At 34.7% G+C, this 18,683-nt stretch overlaps 1 protein-coding gene across 1 annotated transcript in view; it reads left to right on the plus strand.

Annotated features, from left to right (window-relative positions):
* Positions 1–412: 412 nt before the first annotated feature.
* ADAMTS6 (ADAM metallopeptidase with thrombospondin type 1 motif 6) overlaps positions 413–18,683 on the plus strand; it is a gene marked incomplete at both ends in the record, with an annotated part of 263,234 nt that continues 244,963 nt past the window's right edge. The window contains 3 exons of the mRNA XM_082837370.1: positions 413–509; positions 2,715–3,079; positions 13,113–13,281. Coding sequence (XP_082693496.1) covers positions 413–509; positions 2,715–3,079; positions 13,113–13,281 — 631 coding nt within the window. The remainder of the gene's footprint in view (positions 510–2,714; positions 3,080–13,112; positions 13,282–18,683) is intronic.

Genomic DNA, 18,683 nt, shown 5'->3' on the forward strand with positions numbered 1-18,683 from the left:
TATTTAAACTATAAAGGACAACAATGGTTTGATTTAATTATGTTATTTTGTAGTATGTCCTTTGGCAAGCATTCAACAATATAGATCTGTCCATTCAGAATATTTTTCAGTTAACTTAAATTTTTTTTTTCTAGGTTAAAAAATGGCCATACTTTAGTGACTAATCAGCCTAATGCTCTGCTTATGAAAATTTTACCATCATTATCTTTTTCATTTTGGACTGAGAAAATGAATCCAGATACAGAAGAAAGTACGGGATGTTGGAAAAAAATACCCGTTAAACAGTGGAATATCTAATAACTAATCTGCAAGAAGTATTAAAGAAATAAAATTGTTATGCTTCGATTTTGGCATGGTATTGACTCTCTAGCGCATAGGTAGCCCTCTAAAAAATCATCCAGTTTTCTAAATTATGGAAATTTTGTGGAAGACGTTGACCTGGATTTTGAGCCTCGTCATGGCTTCATCGGAATTTCATAGTGACCACAGGCTTTCATACAGTTCTCAAGGTAGGATTCCTGCTTTTGAAACTGACAAAAAAACATTGCTATTTATCTTACAAGAAAAGACTCTGAATATTTAGTTTGGATGAACGTTTTCTTTGGGATGTATGCTGGTAGGAGCGGAGGCCTACTGTGTCAATTCAGTGCTAGTTTCATAAATGTTAATGACTCTAAAAGAGTTTGTTTAACTTGTCCTACTAGTATTTAATATCCAGTGCATTTTAGAGTTGACTGGTCTTTCTTAGAAGATGATACACCTAGGCCTCTTCTTCTGAATTCTAAACTTTAATAGGGTTACTCATTGCCAGTATTTACAGGCAAGGTCATGTTCAAAAGGAATCCAAAGGTTTTTCTTGCAAAAGAGCAAGAAAGCAGGCAAATTCTGATATAAGATCCTTCTAATATGGACCCTTAGTGGAAAAATATGTTTCCAAACTTAAGAATTCTGATATAAGGACTGGAAACTAGATAAAAAAGAGTTATAAGAAGTTCAACTTTTCAGATTCTAACCCATAGGTCCCTATAATTTTAATCTGTAAAATTGAACTTCATATCATAGAAAAGATCTTAACAGAGGTCCCAGGAGTGAAGGTCATTTTGTTTTCCATGGACCAGTCCAATTCTTATGGAATTATTGAAAGCATACCTTTTGGATTCTCCTCCCATGAATGTATAGTTCATTTTTTTGGTGCTGATGAGCCAGATTTTCAAGGCTATTATAGATTGATGTATATATCTAGAAGTCCATATGTACAAAATGTGGCTCTCAAAGTAGATCAACAAAGCCATAGCATTTAGTATAAACTCTTATTTATGAGAAGTGAAATATTATTTTTCAGTTTTTTTTCCATTTGGTCATGGTTTCATGGGAGTTTATATTTGTGGATGAACTTCATGTGTAGACAGTGAAGCAATTTGCAGACATTTGGTTCCACCTTAGTGATAAACTTAGCTAAAGGAAGATGTGGTTAAGAAGGTAGATTGGTAATATTTAGTACACCTAAGTGAGGAAAATATATTTAATAGTCCTCTGAATTTTTTGTCAATCTGATAATTATTAAACAACTTTATTTTGATATAGTATACATACCATGTAATCACCCATTTTAAGTATACAATTCAGTGGTTTATAGTATATTCACAGAGTTGTACAACTATCATCACAAGCAATTTTAGAACATTTTCATTACCCAAAAAAGAAACTCTGAAATCATTAACAGTCACTCCCCAGTTCCCTCCAAACCAACTTACCCCCAGCAACCTCTAGGCAACCTCTAACCTATTTCTCTCTGCAGAGATTTGCCTATTCTGTATATTTATATAAATGGAATTCTATGTGACTGGTTCCTTTCACTTAGCATAGTGTTTTTATAGTCTTAGATAATGAACTTTGATTATGAAGGCATTCACATCATACCATGTATCAGTACTGCATTTCTTTCTGTTGTAGAATAATCTGTTGTATGAATATACCACGTATTATTATAACAATAATTATTATTGTTATAATTATTATTCATTTGTCAATTGATGGACATTTGGGTTATTTACCTCTTTTGGCTATTATGAATAATGCTGCTATGAACATTCATGTACAAGTTTTTGTGTTGATGTACATTTTCATTTCTCTTGTAAAAATACCTAAGAGTGGAATTGCTGGGTCAGGTGGTAGTTCCGTGTTTAACTTTTTGAGGAACTGCCAGACCGTTTTCCAAAGTGGCTGCTGTATTTTACATTGTGACTGATAATTTAAAAAAAAAAGAAAAAAATTCTACAAGACTGTAGAGATTCTATATAAATTCTTTTGGATAACTTTCATAAACATATTTTATCTGAATGAAATTCTGTTCTTTTACATATGTGTACTTTTCACTGTTTTTTGTTTCAATATAAAATATTCATATTTACTGTAGAATTTAGCTTTTAGAATTCATGTCTTTAAAATTAGATTTAAAAAAGAAAAATAGCCTTTCAAAATAATTTTAGAATTTTTTTTAAGGAATGGAATATTTGGAACTTAATTCATTTTGAGATTTTAAACTTCTGCTCTTTCATTTTTGTTTAATATAACATTTTTTGTCCATACCTCACATATAATGATACTTAGTTTTAAGCAATATAGTTGTTGTTTATACTGCTACTTCTTTGTTCTGTTAAATTTTCTTTTCTTCCATGTGTTTTTTCTGGATTCTCTGCCTTGTGATTACAAAGAGGAATTCCTGACTTATCTAGAACACTACCAGCTAACTATTCCAATAAGGGTTGATCAAAATGGAGCTTTTCTCAGCTTTACTGTGAAGAATGATAAGCACTCCAGGAGAAGACGGAGTATGGACCCTTTCGATCCACAACAGGCAGTATCTAAGTTATTTTTTAAACTTTCAGCCTATGGCAAGCACTTTCACCTAAACTTGACTCTCAACACAGATTTTGTGTCCAAACATTTTACAGTAGAATATTGGGGGAAAGATGGACCCCAGTGGAAACATGATTTTTTAGACAACTGTCATTACACAGGATACTTGCAAGATCAACGTAGTACAACTAAAGTGGCTTTAAGCAACTGTGTTGGGTTGGTAAGTAGATGTTATAATTTTAAATTTCTGATGGGAAATAAATTTACAATATAAATGTCTTTCCTCAGATTAATAAAATATATACATATATATACATATATATATGTGTGTGTGTGTGTGTGTGTATATATATATATATATATATATATATATATATACAGTTTATCTAGGGAAGGTAACATTCTAAAATCTTTTATTTCTGCTGCCTTTGCTTTTGATAATCTTTTTCATAATGTTTGCATTGACTTTTCAAAGTAAGAACAAATTTTAAAACCCCATATTATTAGTAGAAGAATGAATGAAACCTCACGTTTCCTTTTAGAGTTACATTCTTCTGTTCAAATAGGATATCCTTAATGCATATAAAAAACTAAATCATTATGAGGAGCTTAAGGGTATTGTATGTATGTATGTATATATTATGGCAGGAAACCATGACATGGATTGCCTCCTTAGGTCTCTTTCTATACTATCTTTCTCTGGTAATCAACATAGCTTAAAATTATGTATGACCTACTTAATGTTTATAAGTTCTTGAAGGAAAATCTTTTATATCATTGTCTCTTTATGAAGTAATTTTCCCTGTATTTATCTGAAAATTGATAATAAATCTTATTTTACTTAGAAATTGGATTTCAAGAGTATAGGTTCTAGCCTGGGCATTTGAGTCCATTCTAGTCTAATGGTAAATACATAGTTCAAGGTGACACATAGTAATGGTTGTAGAACAAAGCATGTTCTTCTACTTCTACTTCCTCTAGTTCATACTTCCTTTACTGCTTTTATCCTGTTCAGGCTAGTATAGATGTTTCATTAAAGCTTTATCTGTTTAAAAGAGTACACACATTTTGATGCTCAACTCACATTTTCAGAAATTGTTTTTCTTCCTTACTCTATCACATCCATATCCTCATTTTTACTTCAGTATAAACAACTACATAATTAGAGTTGGGTTTAAATAGTTCTAAATTTGGAAGGAGTTTTACGAACCACCCAGTGGAGAAAAATTTTCACTATAGGTATACATAAGAATTTGCTCAGATTATCTATTTTCTTTAACTATTAATAAGTCAAAATGATTACTTAGATTTTAATATTTGGGTTTAATTCCTATAAAATAGACACATTGAATACATTCCTCACTAGCTTCTTTCTCTATAAGCAGTGTTAAGCTTTATATACAAAAGAGATTTATCTTTTTGAATAAAGATAAATTATCCAAAATAAATCTGTTTTAAAACTTCTTACATGTTAAAATGACATTTGCTGTTAAGTACAATAGAAAAATACTGTTCCTAGTCATTGACCAAGCTCTTTGAATTTGGCATTAACATTAATTATTGCCATTGATAATTTTAACAGGGTGGTGAAATGAACAGATTTGAGATTTAGGGGAAAAAAGCTAATTCTATTGTGAGATTTGAGGGAAGAGGAGCGATTGGAAATATGAAGATGAGTTAGATCATATAGGAGATAATGAAGGCCTATAGCAAGACTATGGCCCTGGGAATGGAGAAGATAGAAAGAATTTGAACCACATTTTGGTGAGAAAATTTATAGGATTTGTGTCATTAATTTTTCTTCCCTGGCATATAGTACATAGTAGATATTTAATAATATTTTTAAAAATTGAAATATCATTGAACTGGGTGTGGGATGAAGGAGAGAAAGTAATTGAAGTTGATTGAGGTTTCTCTTTTTGATGAGGCTGTATATGAACTTACTAGCAGAGAAAGGGAATGGTAGTAGAATGTTGGATTAGAAAGGAAGATAAAGAGAGTGATTCTGATATAGTAAATGTGAAGAATCTGAAGAAATAAAGGTTAAAGATGTCTAGTTGGCTTTTGGGAAATATAGCTCTGAAATTTAGAAGAGAATTTAATTCTGGAAACAGTTGAGAATTGCTGATATAAGTGACTACTGATGAAACGGTGAAAGATGTTGATGAGGCAAAAGTGAGAAGGTTGTAAATGGAGACTTTTCTATACTTAAGGGGATAGCAAAGTGTCATTCATCTATTTTTCATCCTCATTGAGACTTTCTGTGTGTCTTATTCGCTCTTATTTCTATTCGTTAACACCTGTTTTACTTTGCTTCCTATTGAAACTGCATGGTCCATGTTGACTCACTTTTTTTGTTGTTGTTGTTAATTTTTATTGGAGTATAGTTGCTTTACAATGTTGCTCGATCTAGGTGTGGTCTGCCAGGTTTGTCCACTAGTTACTATTTCCCCTTGGCAACTAATAAGGAATTTGTGAGCAGATACTTTGTGAGCAGATACTATGTAAATATCCTATTCTTCATCTCACTTTTACCCACCAGTTTTAGTAACCCTCGCCTTCATTCTTATTTTATATCATGTTACATTTTTAATCAAATGGAATATGTAAACAAGTTTTTCTAAAATCCCACTTTTCTAAGGCCCCTTTTAATCAATTCTGTTTTTAATTGTTCTATATAAAATAGTTTTCAATGTAGAGATCATTAGTGTTTTCTAATCATACTTCCTTACCCATAGTTTCAGTTTTACAATGCTTGCACCACTCAAAGGAAAAAATTCCTAACATTATAATCTATCAGTTGTTTAAAATAATGTTACTTTTTAGTTTGCTTTATATTTGAACCATTGCTTTCTTATTTAGGTTTTGTTTTTCTGGAGTTTCTAGTTACTTTTATTTTGTCTTATTGAGGAAAAAAATGATTTCTTTACCAACTGATCAGTTTCATCCAGTTCCTTAGTCCTTATACCTATTGCTTGGAATATATTCCATTCTTCTTTGGAGGCATTTTTCTTGGAGTATATGGGTTAATTAATTTCTTGAGCTATTACACTTCTCTCATCTTGGGATTTCTTTTTTCCTAGGTTAGTTCCACATCTTCTTCTTTCTGAGTTTACATCCTGGTTTTGTTGGAGAACATCTTCAAGTAATTACCTCAGAAAAGGTGCCTGAGAAGTAAAATTTCTGAGTCCTTGCCTATTTGAAAGTGACTTTATGTTACCCTCATGTTTGGTTAATAATTTAGTTGGATATAGAATTCTAGGTTCAAAAATAGTTTTCCTTCAGAACCATGGATGGTAGAATTGGAAAAGGGAAATATGGGGTATCAAATTTATCTCTATGGTTTTATATCTTAGGAAAAGATTTAAAGAGCTAAAAAAAATTGGCATTGATATATTTTGGGTGGCAGATAGAAGTCTGCTTTTTGTTCTTTTCCTCTTCTTTTAAAAGTTTTTTTTTCAATATAATATGCTTTTCTCCTATCCTTCCTGTTTCAAGAATTTTATAAATAATGTGGTAAGCTGTGGGTCTTCTTTCCTGACCCCTACTTTGTATTTGATGGGTGATTTCAATTTAAAGACCCTCCTTCAACTTAGAGAAATTTTAAAAAATATTTCCTTAGTGATTTTATCTCCTTGTCCCTCACCACCCCATTCTGTAATTGGTTTTCTGCTTCTCTTATCTCTCTTCCCCCCTTTTTTTTCTGTTCTAAGTTCTATGAGATTTTCCTACTTTTGCTTTCTTTTTCTTTAATTGATTTACAAATTATAGCAGTCATATTTCTAATTTTCAACAGATCTTTCCTGCATTGTTTCTTTCTTCATATTTTGTTCTTATTTGATGAAAAATGATTTTCTTCTATCTCTCTAAGATACTAAAGACTATAAACCTAGTTAAAAAAGACCAATGACCCCATTAGACTCTCTATTCATTTAGTTATGTTCATAGTTGCTTCTCTACTTTTTCCATTATTAATTCATCCATTCACCAAGTGCTTATAAGTACCTACCATGTAACAGGCACCGTTCTAGGTGCTAGGAGTACAACAGTGAACAAAACAAGAATCCCTGTTATTGTATAGCTTGCATTCTAGTGGAGGAGATACACAATAAGATAAATAAATAAAAATCATAATATGTTGGATACTGATAAGTTCTAATGTAGAAAAAATATTGGGTAAAGACCTTAAAAGAAATGAGGAAAGGAATACTGACATCTGAGAGATAAGATTTCCAGGTGGAAATCTTCAAGTACAAAGGTCTGATCTGAGAGTGTTTGAGGAACAGCAAGAAGACTACCATGGCTACAGCTAAGTGAGAGAGAGGAAGAGTAATGGAAGGTGAAGTTAGAAAGGAAACTTGGGGGCCAGTTGTTAGGTTTTAGAGGACACAGTTAGGATAGAATCAATGATGATTCCAAGCTTGGGGCCTGAGCAACTAGAAGAAAATAGCAGCCATCACATGAGATGAGAAAGACTCAGACATTAACTGAGATGGAAAAGCTTAGGAGGAGTAGGTTGGGGGGTGGTATATAGCATAGCTTCAGTTAGACATGTTAAACTTGAGATATTGTATAGGATGCTGGGTATCCAAGCCTGGAGTTCAGGAGAGAGATGTGTGTTATGAAGTTATTTTGGGGGTCATCTATATAAATATAAATGACATTTAAAGCCAGGAGATTATGTGAAATTGCTTAAGGGAGAGTATATATAGAATAAATAAGAGGTCTAAGGACTGAGCCTTTGGGTGCTCCAAGGGGTTAAGGAGGTCAGAAAGATGTGGAGGGGACAGCAAAGAACAGTGGAGTAAGAAGGTTGAAGGAAAACCAGGCAAATATCCTAGAAGCTAAGAGAAGGAAGTATTTCAAGGGAAAAATGCTGCTGAGTCAAAATAAGAGTATGACTGAACACCAATCATTGAATTTATCAGTGAAGAAGTTATTGATGACCTTGGCAAAAGCAGTTTTGGTGAAGTCATAGTGGGTTTTGGAAAAGAGGCAAAAGCCTGATGTGAGTAGGTTTAAGAAGGAATGGGAGGGCTTCCCTGGTGGCGCAGTGGTTGAGAGTCCGCCTGCCGATGCAGGGGACACGGGTTCGTGCCCCGGTCCAGGAAGATCCCACATGCCGCGGAGTTGCTGGGCCTGTAAGCCATGGCCGCTGAGCCTGTGCTCCGCAGCGGGAGAGGCCACAACAGTGAGAGGCCCGCGTACTGCAAAAAAAAAAAAAAAAAAAAAAGGAATGGGAGAAGAGTAAAGAATATATAGACAATTATTTTGAGGACTTTTGGAAAAGCAAGAAATGATCGGTTCCTGCAGGCAGAAGTGGGAGTCTTTATCATTTTGTTTTATAAAAATGAGAATGATTGTGTAAAGAGAAGAGAAATTTCTGGAGTGAATTCTTTGATAGGCGAGAAGGGATGAAATCATCTACATAAATCGAATAATTGTTCTTATCTAGGAGAATGGACAGTTCATCCATAATAACAGGAAATAATATAGAACATATGGACATGAGATGCAGGTAGGTTGGTATTTGCGGTTGTAGAAGTTTGCAGGAGGTTGTGTGCTGTTTTCTATTGGAATGGAAGATGGAAAGATGAGGTGTTAGGGGATTAAGTAGAGAGGAGAAAGTATGAAATATTTATCCCAGAGAGCAGGATACTGAATGAACTAGAGAAACATAGTATAATTGCCATGAAGCGTCAAGGACACAGTTGAGATTTGTGATGATGGATTTAAAGCAAGACTAGTCTAAGGTAAGATGGACAAGTTATTCAAAGGAGAGGAAGCCAAGGAAGTGAGAGGACAGGGATTGAAGAGACCATCTATGTAAGTAGTTCTTAAGCTGGGGTCTATGGATAGAATTCAGGGGGTTTGTTAACTGGAATGGGGAAAATTTCATCTTTATCTTTACTAATTCTTAAGTGAAATTTAACATTTCCTTCAGTTAACAATATAGGTAACAAGCCAGTAAAGTAATAGCAGTACCTGTAACTTTGTCTTGATAGAAATGATATTTTCATATCGTGTTACAGTTTTTGCAGGTCCCTTAAAATATTATTTATGTTAATCACTATTGTGAAATTATAGTAATTATTAGATCTATTGCAAAGCTTCTTATTTAAAGAGTTACAAAAAGGCATATGTATTACTATATTACATTTTTAAAATATTTTGATAACTGTATTTCATTATAATTGGTTTTATTTATTATCCTATATATTTCTTTTGCATTTAAGATATTATTCTGAGAAGTGGTCCCCAGGCTTCACCTCTAGACCTTCAGAGGGATTCAGGGCACGTGCACACACACAAATTTTAAGAACCAATGATATAAGAAGATACTGAAGTCAACAATTATTCAGGAGTGGTATTGCAGAGGGTGACAGTGACCCAGAAGCTAAGATCTTTGAGGAATGAGGAAAGTGACTTTGGGTCAGTAGATAACTACAGCTAGCAGAGGGAGAAGGTGATGGTATGGGATTTGAAGGTGGTAAGGTTTTTTCTTTTTTTGGAGGAGAGAGGGAGAATTGTTTAGAAATGGCAATGAGTACAAGAACTCTTAACCCTACCTCCAGGTCCAATAGGAGGTATGTAGGAGAGAAAGTAGCCACCATTCCAGAAGATTACAGGGAAGAAAGAATGTTATCTAGGGAGATTCAGGTTTTTGTTTGAGCAAGATGAAGTGAACATTCACAGATGAGGCTGAGTGTATAAGAGATTTTGTATATAATTGACCTTGAGTTTGAGAGGGTACAGCAGAAGTGTTTTAAATGGTGAAGGGGGAAGTAGAAGATGGGATCAGAAAACATGATGTACTTAACCATATGGGGAGTAGAATCCAGGGGATGGACCTTGGGCATTTCGGAGGAACTGGCATGACAAGGCAAGGGGGCATGATGAGATTAATCCTGATGGTCCAGAGGCCAGCAGTGTAGAGGTGAGTGGGGATGCTGAGGGAAGTGGGAGTAGGGCTCTTGCTAGGCATGCACAGATTTCTGGGACTCCCACCTAACTCAGGTCCTCTATCATCTGGCCTCCAGCTCCTTTCTAATCTCATAATCATTTTCCCCTTCCCTCCCTTTAGCCACAGTAGCTCCTTGCTGTTTCTCAAATACTGCATGCCTGCTCCTACCCCGTTGCCTCTGCACTTGCCATTCCCACTGTCTGATCTGCTCTTTCCCAAGATATCTGTTTGGCACGCTCCTTCACTTTATTCAAGTTTCTGTTCAAATATCACCTTATTATAGAGGATGTTCCTGACCATCCTAAATAGTTTATATAATTCTGTCTGTCCTCTGATGACTTTCTGAGTCCTCTTACTGCTTTATTTTTCTTCTTGACATTTCTTACTACCTGATTGATTATTTATTTATATAATGAATGAATGACTTTTTTCTACCTCTTCCCACAAAATGTAAGCTCCATGATAGAGCCAGAACTTTGTTTTTTTCACTTTTGTATTCCCACCACCTAGAACAGTACCTGCCATGTGATAGGCACTCAAAACATACTTGGTGAATGAATAGACAAAGTTAGAAGCACCCCTCAGGGGACTTCCCTGGTGGTCCAGTGGTTAAGACTGTGCTCCCAATGCAGGGGCCCTGGGTTCGATCCCTGGTCAGGGAGCTAAGATCCCACATACCGCAACTAAGCCCACGTGCCGCAACTAGAGAGCCTGCAAGCTGCAGTGAAGACCCAGCACAGCCAAAATTAATTAATTAATTTTAAAAAAAGAAGAAGAAGCAACACTCAGAGGATAAGGGAATTATAGTGGCTAAGAGTCCAGTCTCCAAAGATAGTTGAATGAATTTGTTACTTAGCTTTGCTCAGTGTAGGTTTCTTATCTGCCAAGTAGACCTGATAGTAGTACTTACTTCATAGAGCTATTAAGATTAAATGAGATAATGAGTGTAAACATTTTACAGAGTACCTAACTCTGGATTTTCTTCCAGGGCCTTTCCGTTCTTGAAATTAGAGATTTTATTTACTTACCAAGTTTCTGACTCTGTTTTTCTCCAGCAACCTGAGTTTTTTGCTGAGGACCTTTTGACATCTTCTGCCCATAGTCCAGCATCACATGACTTTAGTGCTCTCCCCTTTCTGGGCAGTACTCTAGACACTTATCAAAACTTCGTATACAAGCCCTCTCTTCTGCATGTGCCCTCTTTTATTCAGGAGCCTTGCTCAGTTTACTATTACTTTGTTAATCTTGATGGTAAAGTAATTCATGATCAGGTATTAGAGTTTGTTACTGGCGTTATTATATTATTCCTGTCAGTATTTGCATTTAATTTAGGGACTAATATCCTAAAAGTAAAGCAAACAGTGGTGAAAATAATGTGAAGTGACTAGGTCTGCTTTTTTTTTTCTTTTTGCGGTACGCGGGCCTCTCACCGTTGTGGCCCCTCCCGTTGCGGGTCCGGACGCGCAGGCTTAGCGGCCATGGCTCACGGGCCCAGCCGCTCTGTGGCATGTGGGATCTTCCCGGACCGGGCACGAACCCGTGTCCCCTGCATCGGCAGGTGGACTCTCAACCACTGCGCCACCAGGGAAGCCCTAGGTCTGCTTTTTTGTTTGTTGCATTCTTTAGCTCATTTCATGTAGGTGGCCGCCAACTTCATCTGTAAGTTAGAGCAACTCTGATTATGTCTTATTTTTCTTTCCAAGCATGTGGTACTTAGCATGAATTTCCCTAAACAGAATCATAGAGGTTTAGATTCAAAGGGATCTTAGAGATTATCTGGACCAGACGTTTTTAGCTTTTTTTTTCTTTTTAAATCGGGAAAATTCTTTTCTCAAATGAAATGTTATGTGGAAACTTAATATATAGATTAATAAAAACACAGCTGATTCCTAATCCCAGGAATCCAAGCCATGTAGGTCTACCTTTGTTGTCTGGGGCAGTCCCCTAAGGGCACTTCCATGGAACCCTTAGGGCTCCCTAGAGTGCTGTTTTAAAACCACTAATTTACACCAACCCTTTCATTTTTCCAGCTGAGGAAATACGCTCAGAGAGTTTATGTTTTATCCAGTGTTACAGGGTAAATTAGTTGGGTTAAGAACAGTCCTCACATGTGCCATTCTTAGGAAAACACTATTAGACAAGGATGGAAGTTCTTATTTCTGATGTAGATAACTTACTATCTCATTTCTTTTAATCAGCAAATTTTATTTGCTGTATATACTACATATAAGACATTTTCTATGGGTGTAACTGATACCAAGAAACCCTTTCTTTAAGAGAGCAAATAGTATGGTTGGGAAAATAAAACATGCAGTTGGAAAGTTATACCAAATTTAAATACAGATTCAAGACCTGAGATGTAGCAAAGCATAATAGAATTAATTAAAAATAAATGATACCAATAATAAGCTCTGTTGGAGATCAGAGGAGGCTGATGCTACTGCAGCTGGACTCAAAAAAAGTTTTAAAGAGGAGCTATGACTGAGCTAAGTAGGACTTGGCTAAGTAAATAGATGTAAGGCTATATAATACTGTAAATAAGAGCAGAGCTTTGTGGGAATACCAGTGCCTTCACTTACCTCTGTATAATGATGGGCAGGTTCTTAACCTCTGAACCTATTACTTCATCTACAAAATGGGGATGTATGGGACATATATGAATTAAGGACATATATACTGGTGTAACATAAAACTTTAAATGGGAGTAGTTTATCACAATAGTTTATTTCTCCCCTATGTGTGTCTAGATTGGACAGCTTTCCATGAGGTCAGTCAGGGACCCATGTTCTTTCTCTTTTGGCTTCCACCTTTCCTAGGTCTTTTCTCAGAGAGAGTAGAGAATTCCACTGGAGAGGTTCTCGGGGAGTGGGCCTGAAAGTGGTATATGCTCTGCCTATTTTCTATTGGCCAAAACTCAGTTACAAAGCTATACCTAAACGCATAGGAGTCAGTTAAGTTGTGTGCACAATTTGGAAAGGAAATAAGTCTTAGTGAACATACAAGAGGTCTCTGCTACCTCACATCGTTATTGGGAAGATTAGAGGAAATAATGTATGTGTTATGCTTAGTACAGGGCATAGCATGTAAAGGTATTTAAACATCCTTTTTACAGAATAGGAATATTTATATAATGTTTTGCTGAGTATAGATAATTCACTAAATTTCTATTAACATGTGTTTTAACCTCCTTTTTGGAGAGGTATCAGTTTATTTTTGACTCCTGGTAATAATACTAATTAATATTTAAAATGATTCTTCTTGGTAAATTCTTTGTTTCTTTTTCTTTTAGCATGGTGTTATTGCTACAGAAGATGAAGAATATTTTATTGAACCATTAAAGAATACCACAGAGGACTCCAAACATTTTAGTTATGAAAATGGCCATCCTCATGTTATTTACAAAAAGTCTACCCTTCAACAACGGCATCTATATGATCACTCTCATTGTGGGGTTTCGGGTGAGTGTGGGGCTTTTAGAAAGTATAGTCTTGTATTGCCACTTTCTTCTGGCACGTAAGGTAAGATTAATAATAAAAGTAAACAGGAATTTGAGTAATTAGAATGATAATGTCCAGAGTCCTCTTAAAATATGTCACCTATTGATAGTTTTAAGTCAATTTTGGAAGCTCTTAAGAAGTCCGTAAAATACAAACCTGTGTAAAATTTGATATTTTTTTCTTTGAAGGAGAAACCTTATTTTATCCAGATAATAGTTACAGCTTTCATGCACAGGTGTTCCATAGTACTCTGTGCTGTTTGGTTTGCCTGATATTTTTATGCTAGTGGTGGGAATCTAAACATTTGAATAAGACTTGAAGAGTCTTAAAGGTAGTATTCAAAGATAGTGTTAGTTAGAGTACTATAGAAATACATAATAGGGACAACAAACCTAGCCTTTAGTGGTCAAAGAAGACTTCAGGGAGGAAGTGACTTTTAAGCTGAGGGAGTAATGGGTAGAGTGTTCCATATAAAGGGAATAGCATTTACAAAGATTCTGAAACAAAAGAGAGAATGTCACATTCCAGGAACTGACAGTTCATATAACTGGATATTAGAGAAGGGGTGAGATTCATAGTGGTTGGGGGGGAGTGGTCATGAGAGGTGAAACTGGAGAGATAAAAAGTGGCCAAATCACAAAGGGCTTGTAAACCACTTCGAGGAGTTTACCTTCAGTATACTGGAATCCTACTGAAAGGTTTTATGCAGTAGAAATCACAAGATCAGATCTGGGTTTTAAAAAGATTACTCTGGCAACCATATGAAGACTGATTTAGAGAAGAGAAAGACTAGGGTAGGGAGTTAGGAGGCTGTTTAGTCTAAAGATTAGAAAGCTTAGAGAAATAGAGGATATAGCATAGCATAGTAGAAAGAACATGGGCTTTGGCATACTTGTGGACAAATTATCCAACCTCTCTGAGTACTCCTTTCAGCACACATTAGTTACTCAGTACAATGGTAGCTATCATTATTATTGGGATGACTTTTTCTAGCATTTAAAGAGCCACTATATTAAAAAAAAAAAAGGAGTAGATTTATTCCATGTAGTTCTAGTAGCTGGAACTAGGAGCAGAATATTTCAGAAGGAGATTTCAGCTCAATACAGAGAAGAGTTCACCAACAAGTAAATTTAATAAAACATAGAATGGGTTCAACAGGTAGATTTGTTATAATGGAATGGGTTGCCTTGTGAATTAGTGAATGCATCACGCTCTTGTTTCTTCTCTGTATCCCTATAGGCTCTTTTACTTCTGCTTCAAGTACAATTGTCCTTTGGAGTTCTCATTCTCCATACTCTCTTCTTGAGTCATCTCTGAGGCTTTTAATTATGAGAGGTTCTTGTTGGTCAAGAATAATTGGTACTAGAAAAAGGTCACTTAAAGTGAATCTAGTTGAGGCATGAAATACAGTGTCATGGTAAATAATGAAAAAAGGTTTGATTTGTCTTTGAAATGAATAAAGAAGCTAAACATTATGGAAATAGTTTATCTTATATTTAACAAAATTTAGGCTATAAGTACAACTTTATATAAATTTTTTAAAAACTAGGATGCAAGTATTTAGCTGTTTATTGTTATATAATTTTCCCACCATTTTTTCCATAACATGATGTTTAAAGATCACCTTTTGCAAAAATATTTAAAGATTTCATCATGTTCTGAAAGGTATCTCTTAACTGTTTGAGATTCAGGTTATCCTCTTTTGAAGTGCCTATTTCGTTACTAACTGGTATTTACCAGGCAGAGGCTTATTTTTCAATGGTTTAGTCATGAATCAGGCAGTTCTCCAAATCTACTTTTATTGCCATCATAGACCACTGTAATGACTTTCTATCTAGTCTTCCTATCTCCAGGTTTGTCCTTTTCTGTCTTTAGTCAAGTCTATCTCCTAATTCTGGCTTACACACCTTCACTGGCTTCCCAATAGTGGGATTATAGTAGTAGCTCCCTAAATTCTGTGGGAATGTCACTAGATGTTATTGGGGAAAAAAATCACTTTATGTTTAATAAGTTTGAGAAATGTCTGGTTAAGAACTACCTTAATTGTGATACTAGCTCAACAACGTCGTTCAAGTGAGATATGCTGTTATAGGCATACCAGTTAATCTGTTATAATCTGTTATAGGCTGTTATAATCTGTTATATAATATATAATATATAACATATATGTTATATAACATATATATTATATGTAACATATATGTTATATAATATATAATATATATTATATAATATTATAATATATAATATATAATCTGTTATAATCTGTTATAGGCATTGCCAGTTAATCTGTTAATCAGGAACTCAAGTTTATATCAGAATATAAGATATGAAAACCCTCTTGACAGTGGGTATTTTTATCTCATATTCAAATATGAATTTTCCCATTCTAATTAGATTTAAGCTATTGATTAAAAATTTTTTATGAAAGTAATATCTGTTCTTTGTAGAAATTTTAGAAAATACAGGATAAAAAGAAAAATAAAAAAGAAAATGAAAGTTGCTCTTTTACCACCCAGAGATAACTGAATGTTCTTATAGTCTATTCATATAGATATTATTTTGTCTTTATACCTGCATTATCTACTTATGTATTTATTAAATAAATATTAATTTAGCATGCATATGCAAGACTATTCTCAGTGCTGGGATGCAGCAACAAATAAAGCAGGAAAAGTCCTTACTCCAAGGGATCTTATATTCTAGTGAGGAGAGACAGTTAACTAAATAAGCATTTAAACAAAACATAAATACATGGCCAACCGTCAAGAAGTAGTAAGTGAGTAGTGAAAAATAAACCAGATCAGGGACTTCCCTGGTTGTCCAGTGGTTAAGAATCCGCCTTCCAATGCAGGGGATGCAGGTTCGATCCGTGGTCAGGGAACTAAGGTCCCACATGCTGCAGGGTGCTAAGTCCTCAGGCCGCAGCTACTGAGCCTGTGCGCTCTAGAGCCTGCACGCCGCAGTGAAAGATCCCTCATGCTGCAACGAAGATCCCGCATGTCGCAACTAAGAGCTGATGCAGCCAAATAAATACATAAATATTAAAAAAAGAAAAATAAACCAGATCAATGAGATAATTTTGCATGGCTGTATATACTAAAGATATTTTGAGATTGATCAAAAACTCAAAATTATATTTCAGATGACAGAGATCTATGTACTTGGCCTTGGGGGAAAAGTTCTTTATTGTATGTGTTTGTGGAGGAATGTTTTCTTTAACATTCAATACTCAATCCAAAATTAAACTGAGCAAAGCACATGTAATGAGTATCATTTGAACTACTAATCTCTATTTTGAAACAAAATAAAACAAGTCAGTTGTGTATTTTATTTTAGACTAAAAGAGATATTCATTACAGATCATTGAACTTAACATTAAGCAGTCAGTTGACAATTATAAAATGTAGATATTGTTTTGTAATGATCTAATCATGCGGGAAAGATTTTAATCTTTAGAATGAAACTAAAGATGTTACCTTTTTAGATTTTATTCATTCAATATGCATGTGTGTATATTACATATATTTATCAGACTACAAATCTTTTGAGTATAACGATTATATCTTTTCACTTATGAATGTCCATCAAAGACACTGTATATATATATTTCTGATGGAGCAATAGCCAAGCAAACTAACAATTAAAAAGCTAAAAAGTTGAAAATTGTGAATATGGTGATAACAGCAGCTACCTTATACTAAATCCTTCAAATGAGAAACACTATTGCTAAGTGTTTATGTTGCCCAATCATGGTCTAATTCTTTATACAATACTTTAAATAAAAATAAGGAGAAATTGAATGAGAGTGAAAATTATCAAAATAATGGAAATTCTATCCTGTATTTAGACATTTAAGCTGTCCAGCCAGAGGAAGGAGAAGACTAGGCATGATTTGAATACATGAGTGGTTTCATGATCACAGAAAACTGAGCAAGAGAAATTGGAGTAATGTTAATGCAGAAAAGATTTGGCTGTCTCATAACAATATTACCACAAACCCAATGGCTTAAGCAATACACTTTTATTATCTCACATTTTCTGTGGACCAGGAATCTGTGTATGTATAGGTTATTTATTTAACCTCAGCCAGGGCTGGGTTCTTATCCAGAGTCTTTACTGGGGAAGAATTCACTTCCTCACACCCATGGTTGTTGGCAGCATTCAGTTCCTTGCTGTCATAGGACTGAAAACTTTAGTTTCTGGCTGGTTGTTTGCCAGAGGCCACCTCTGGAATGTACAATTCACCAACTTGGTTGTTTCCTTCCTCTAAGTCAGCAAGGGAATGACTTTAGTAAGATGCTACAATATTATGTAACATAGGTATGTAGTCATATACATGTAATCATGTACATCCCATCATCTTTCCTGTCTTCTGTTGGTTGGAAGCAAGTCACAGGTCCGGCTCATACTCAAGGGAGGAGATGAGGACACAGGAGGTTATGGGAGCCACCTTAAGAGTCTGTCTGCCACAGTGGTCATAGGGGAATACTCACTGGCTGTCTTGGGGATATGCTATTGAATTAAGAAGTAGTATATTTCTGCCTCTGTCCACCTTTAGGAATAAAGACACTCATTTAATTTATATGAGTTTCAAAAGTATTTGACTGATGCTTCTCATGGTCATTTCCATCTCTTATTTCTTAAAATTTATAACGTCTCTCAAAGTAATTTTTAAAAGGGAAAGGCTGAAGGAAAACAGTATAGTGCCACTTTCTGTCAAGTAGATTATATAGATTACTCTAACTTTTCGTAACTAAATTTCTCAGTAAGTGGCGGTTAGAAAGATTTCCTGTTCAATATAAGGATATGAAAGTGAGGTATACAGAGGACCTGTACTTGCTCAAGTGTATTAAATGAAGATGAATATAAATGAGGCAAGTGTTTACAAATGCCATAGTACTAAAAGGTTTCCTCTGTGCTGAAGGACCAAGTATCTAGAAATCAAAGGATAAAGCTGCAATCCACACTGAAATGTGGTTTAAAGTGAGTTATGTCGGAATCATTGTCTTTCAACTCTCAGTCTAATGCCATTAACCTCTAGGTTATGGAAAAGGAATACTTTGGGTACTTTGTCAGGATAAATAGTTGTGGAATACAAAATTAAATGAAAAAGATAATTCACAGCCTTTTAGATTTGAGATTTCTAGAGCAGTATAGAATTGCTCTATTAAGATAGTTTAATAAAAGCATCTTACTTTAAAATAAATGCTCAAAAAGCATTTTAGGAATAGATTTTTGCAACATTAATATTCTTCATCAGAACTGTCTTAGGCTGTTTAGAAAGTCAATGCTTTAGTTGCTTTTTAAACAACTTTAAATGATTTTTTTAAGTACATATTCTAAATTTAAAAGTATTATGA

This window comes from Leucopleurus acutus (assembly GCF_964270905.1).
Source record: "Leucopleurus acutus genome assembly, chromosome: 3".
NCBI classification, from domain to species: domain Eukaryota; kingdom Metazoa; phylum Chordata; class Mammalia; order Artiodactyla; family Delphinidae; genus Leucopleurus; species Leucopleurus acutus.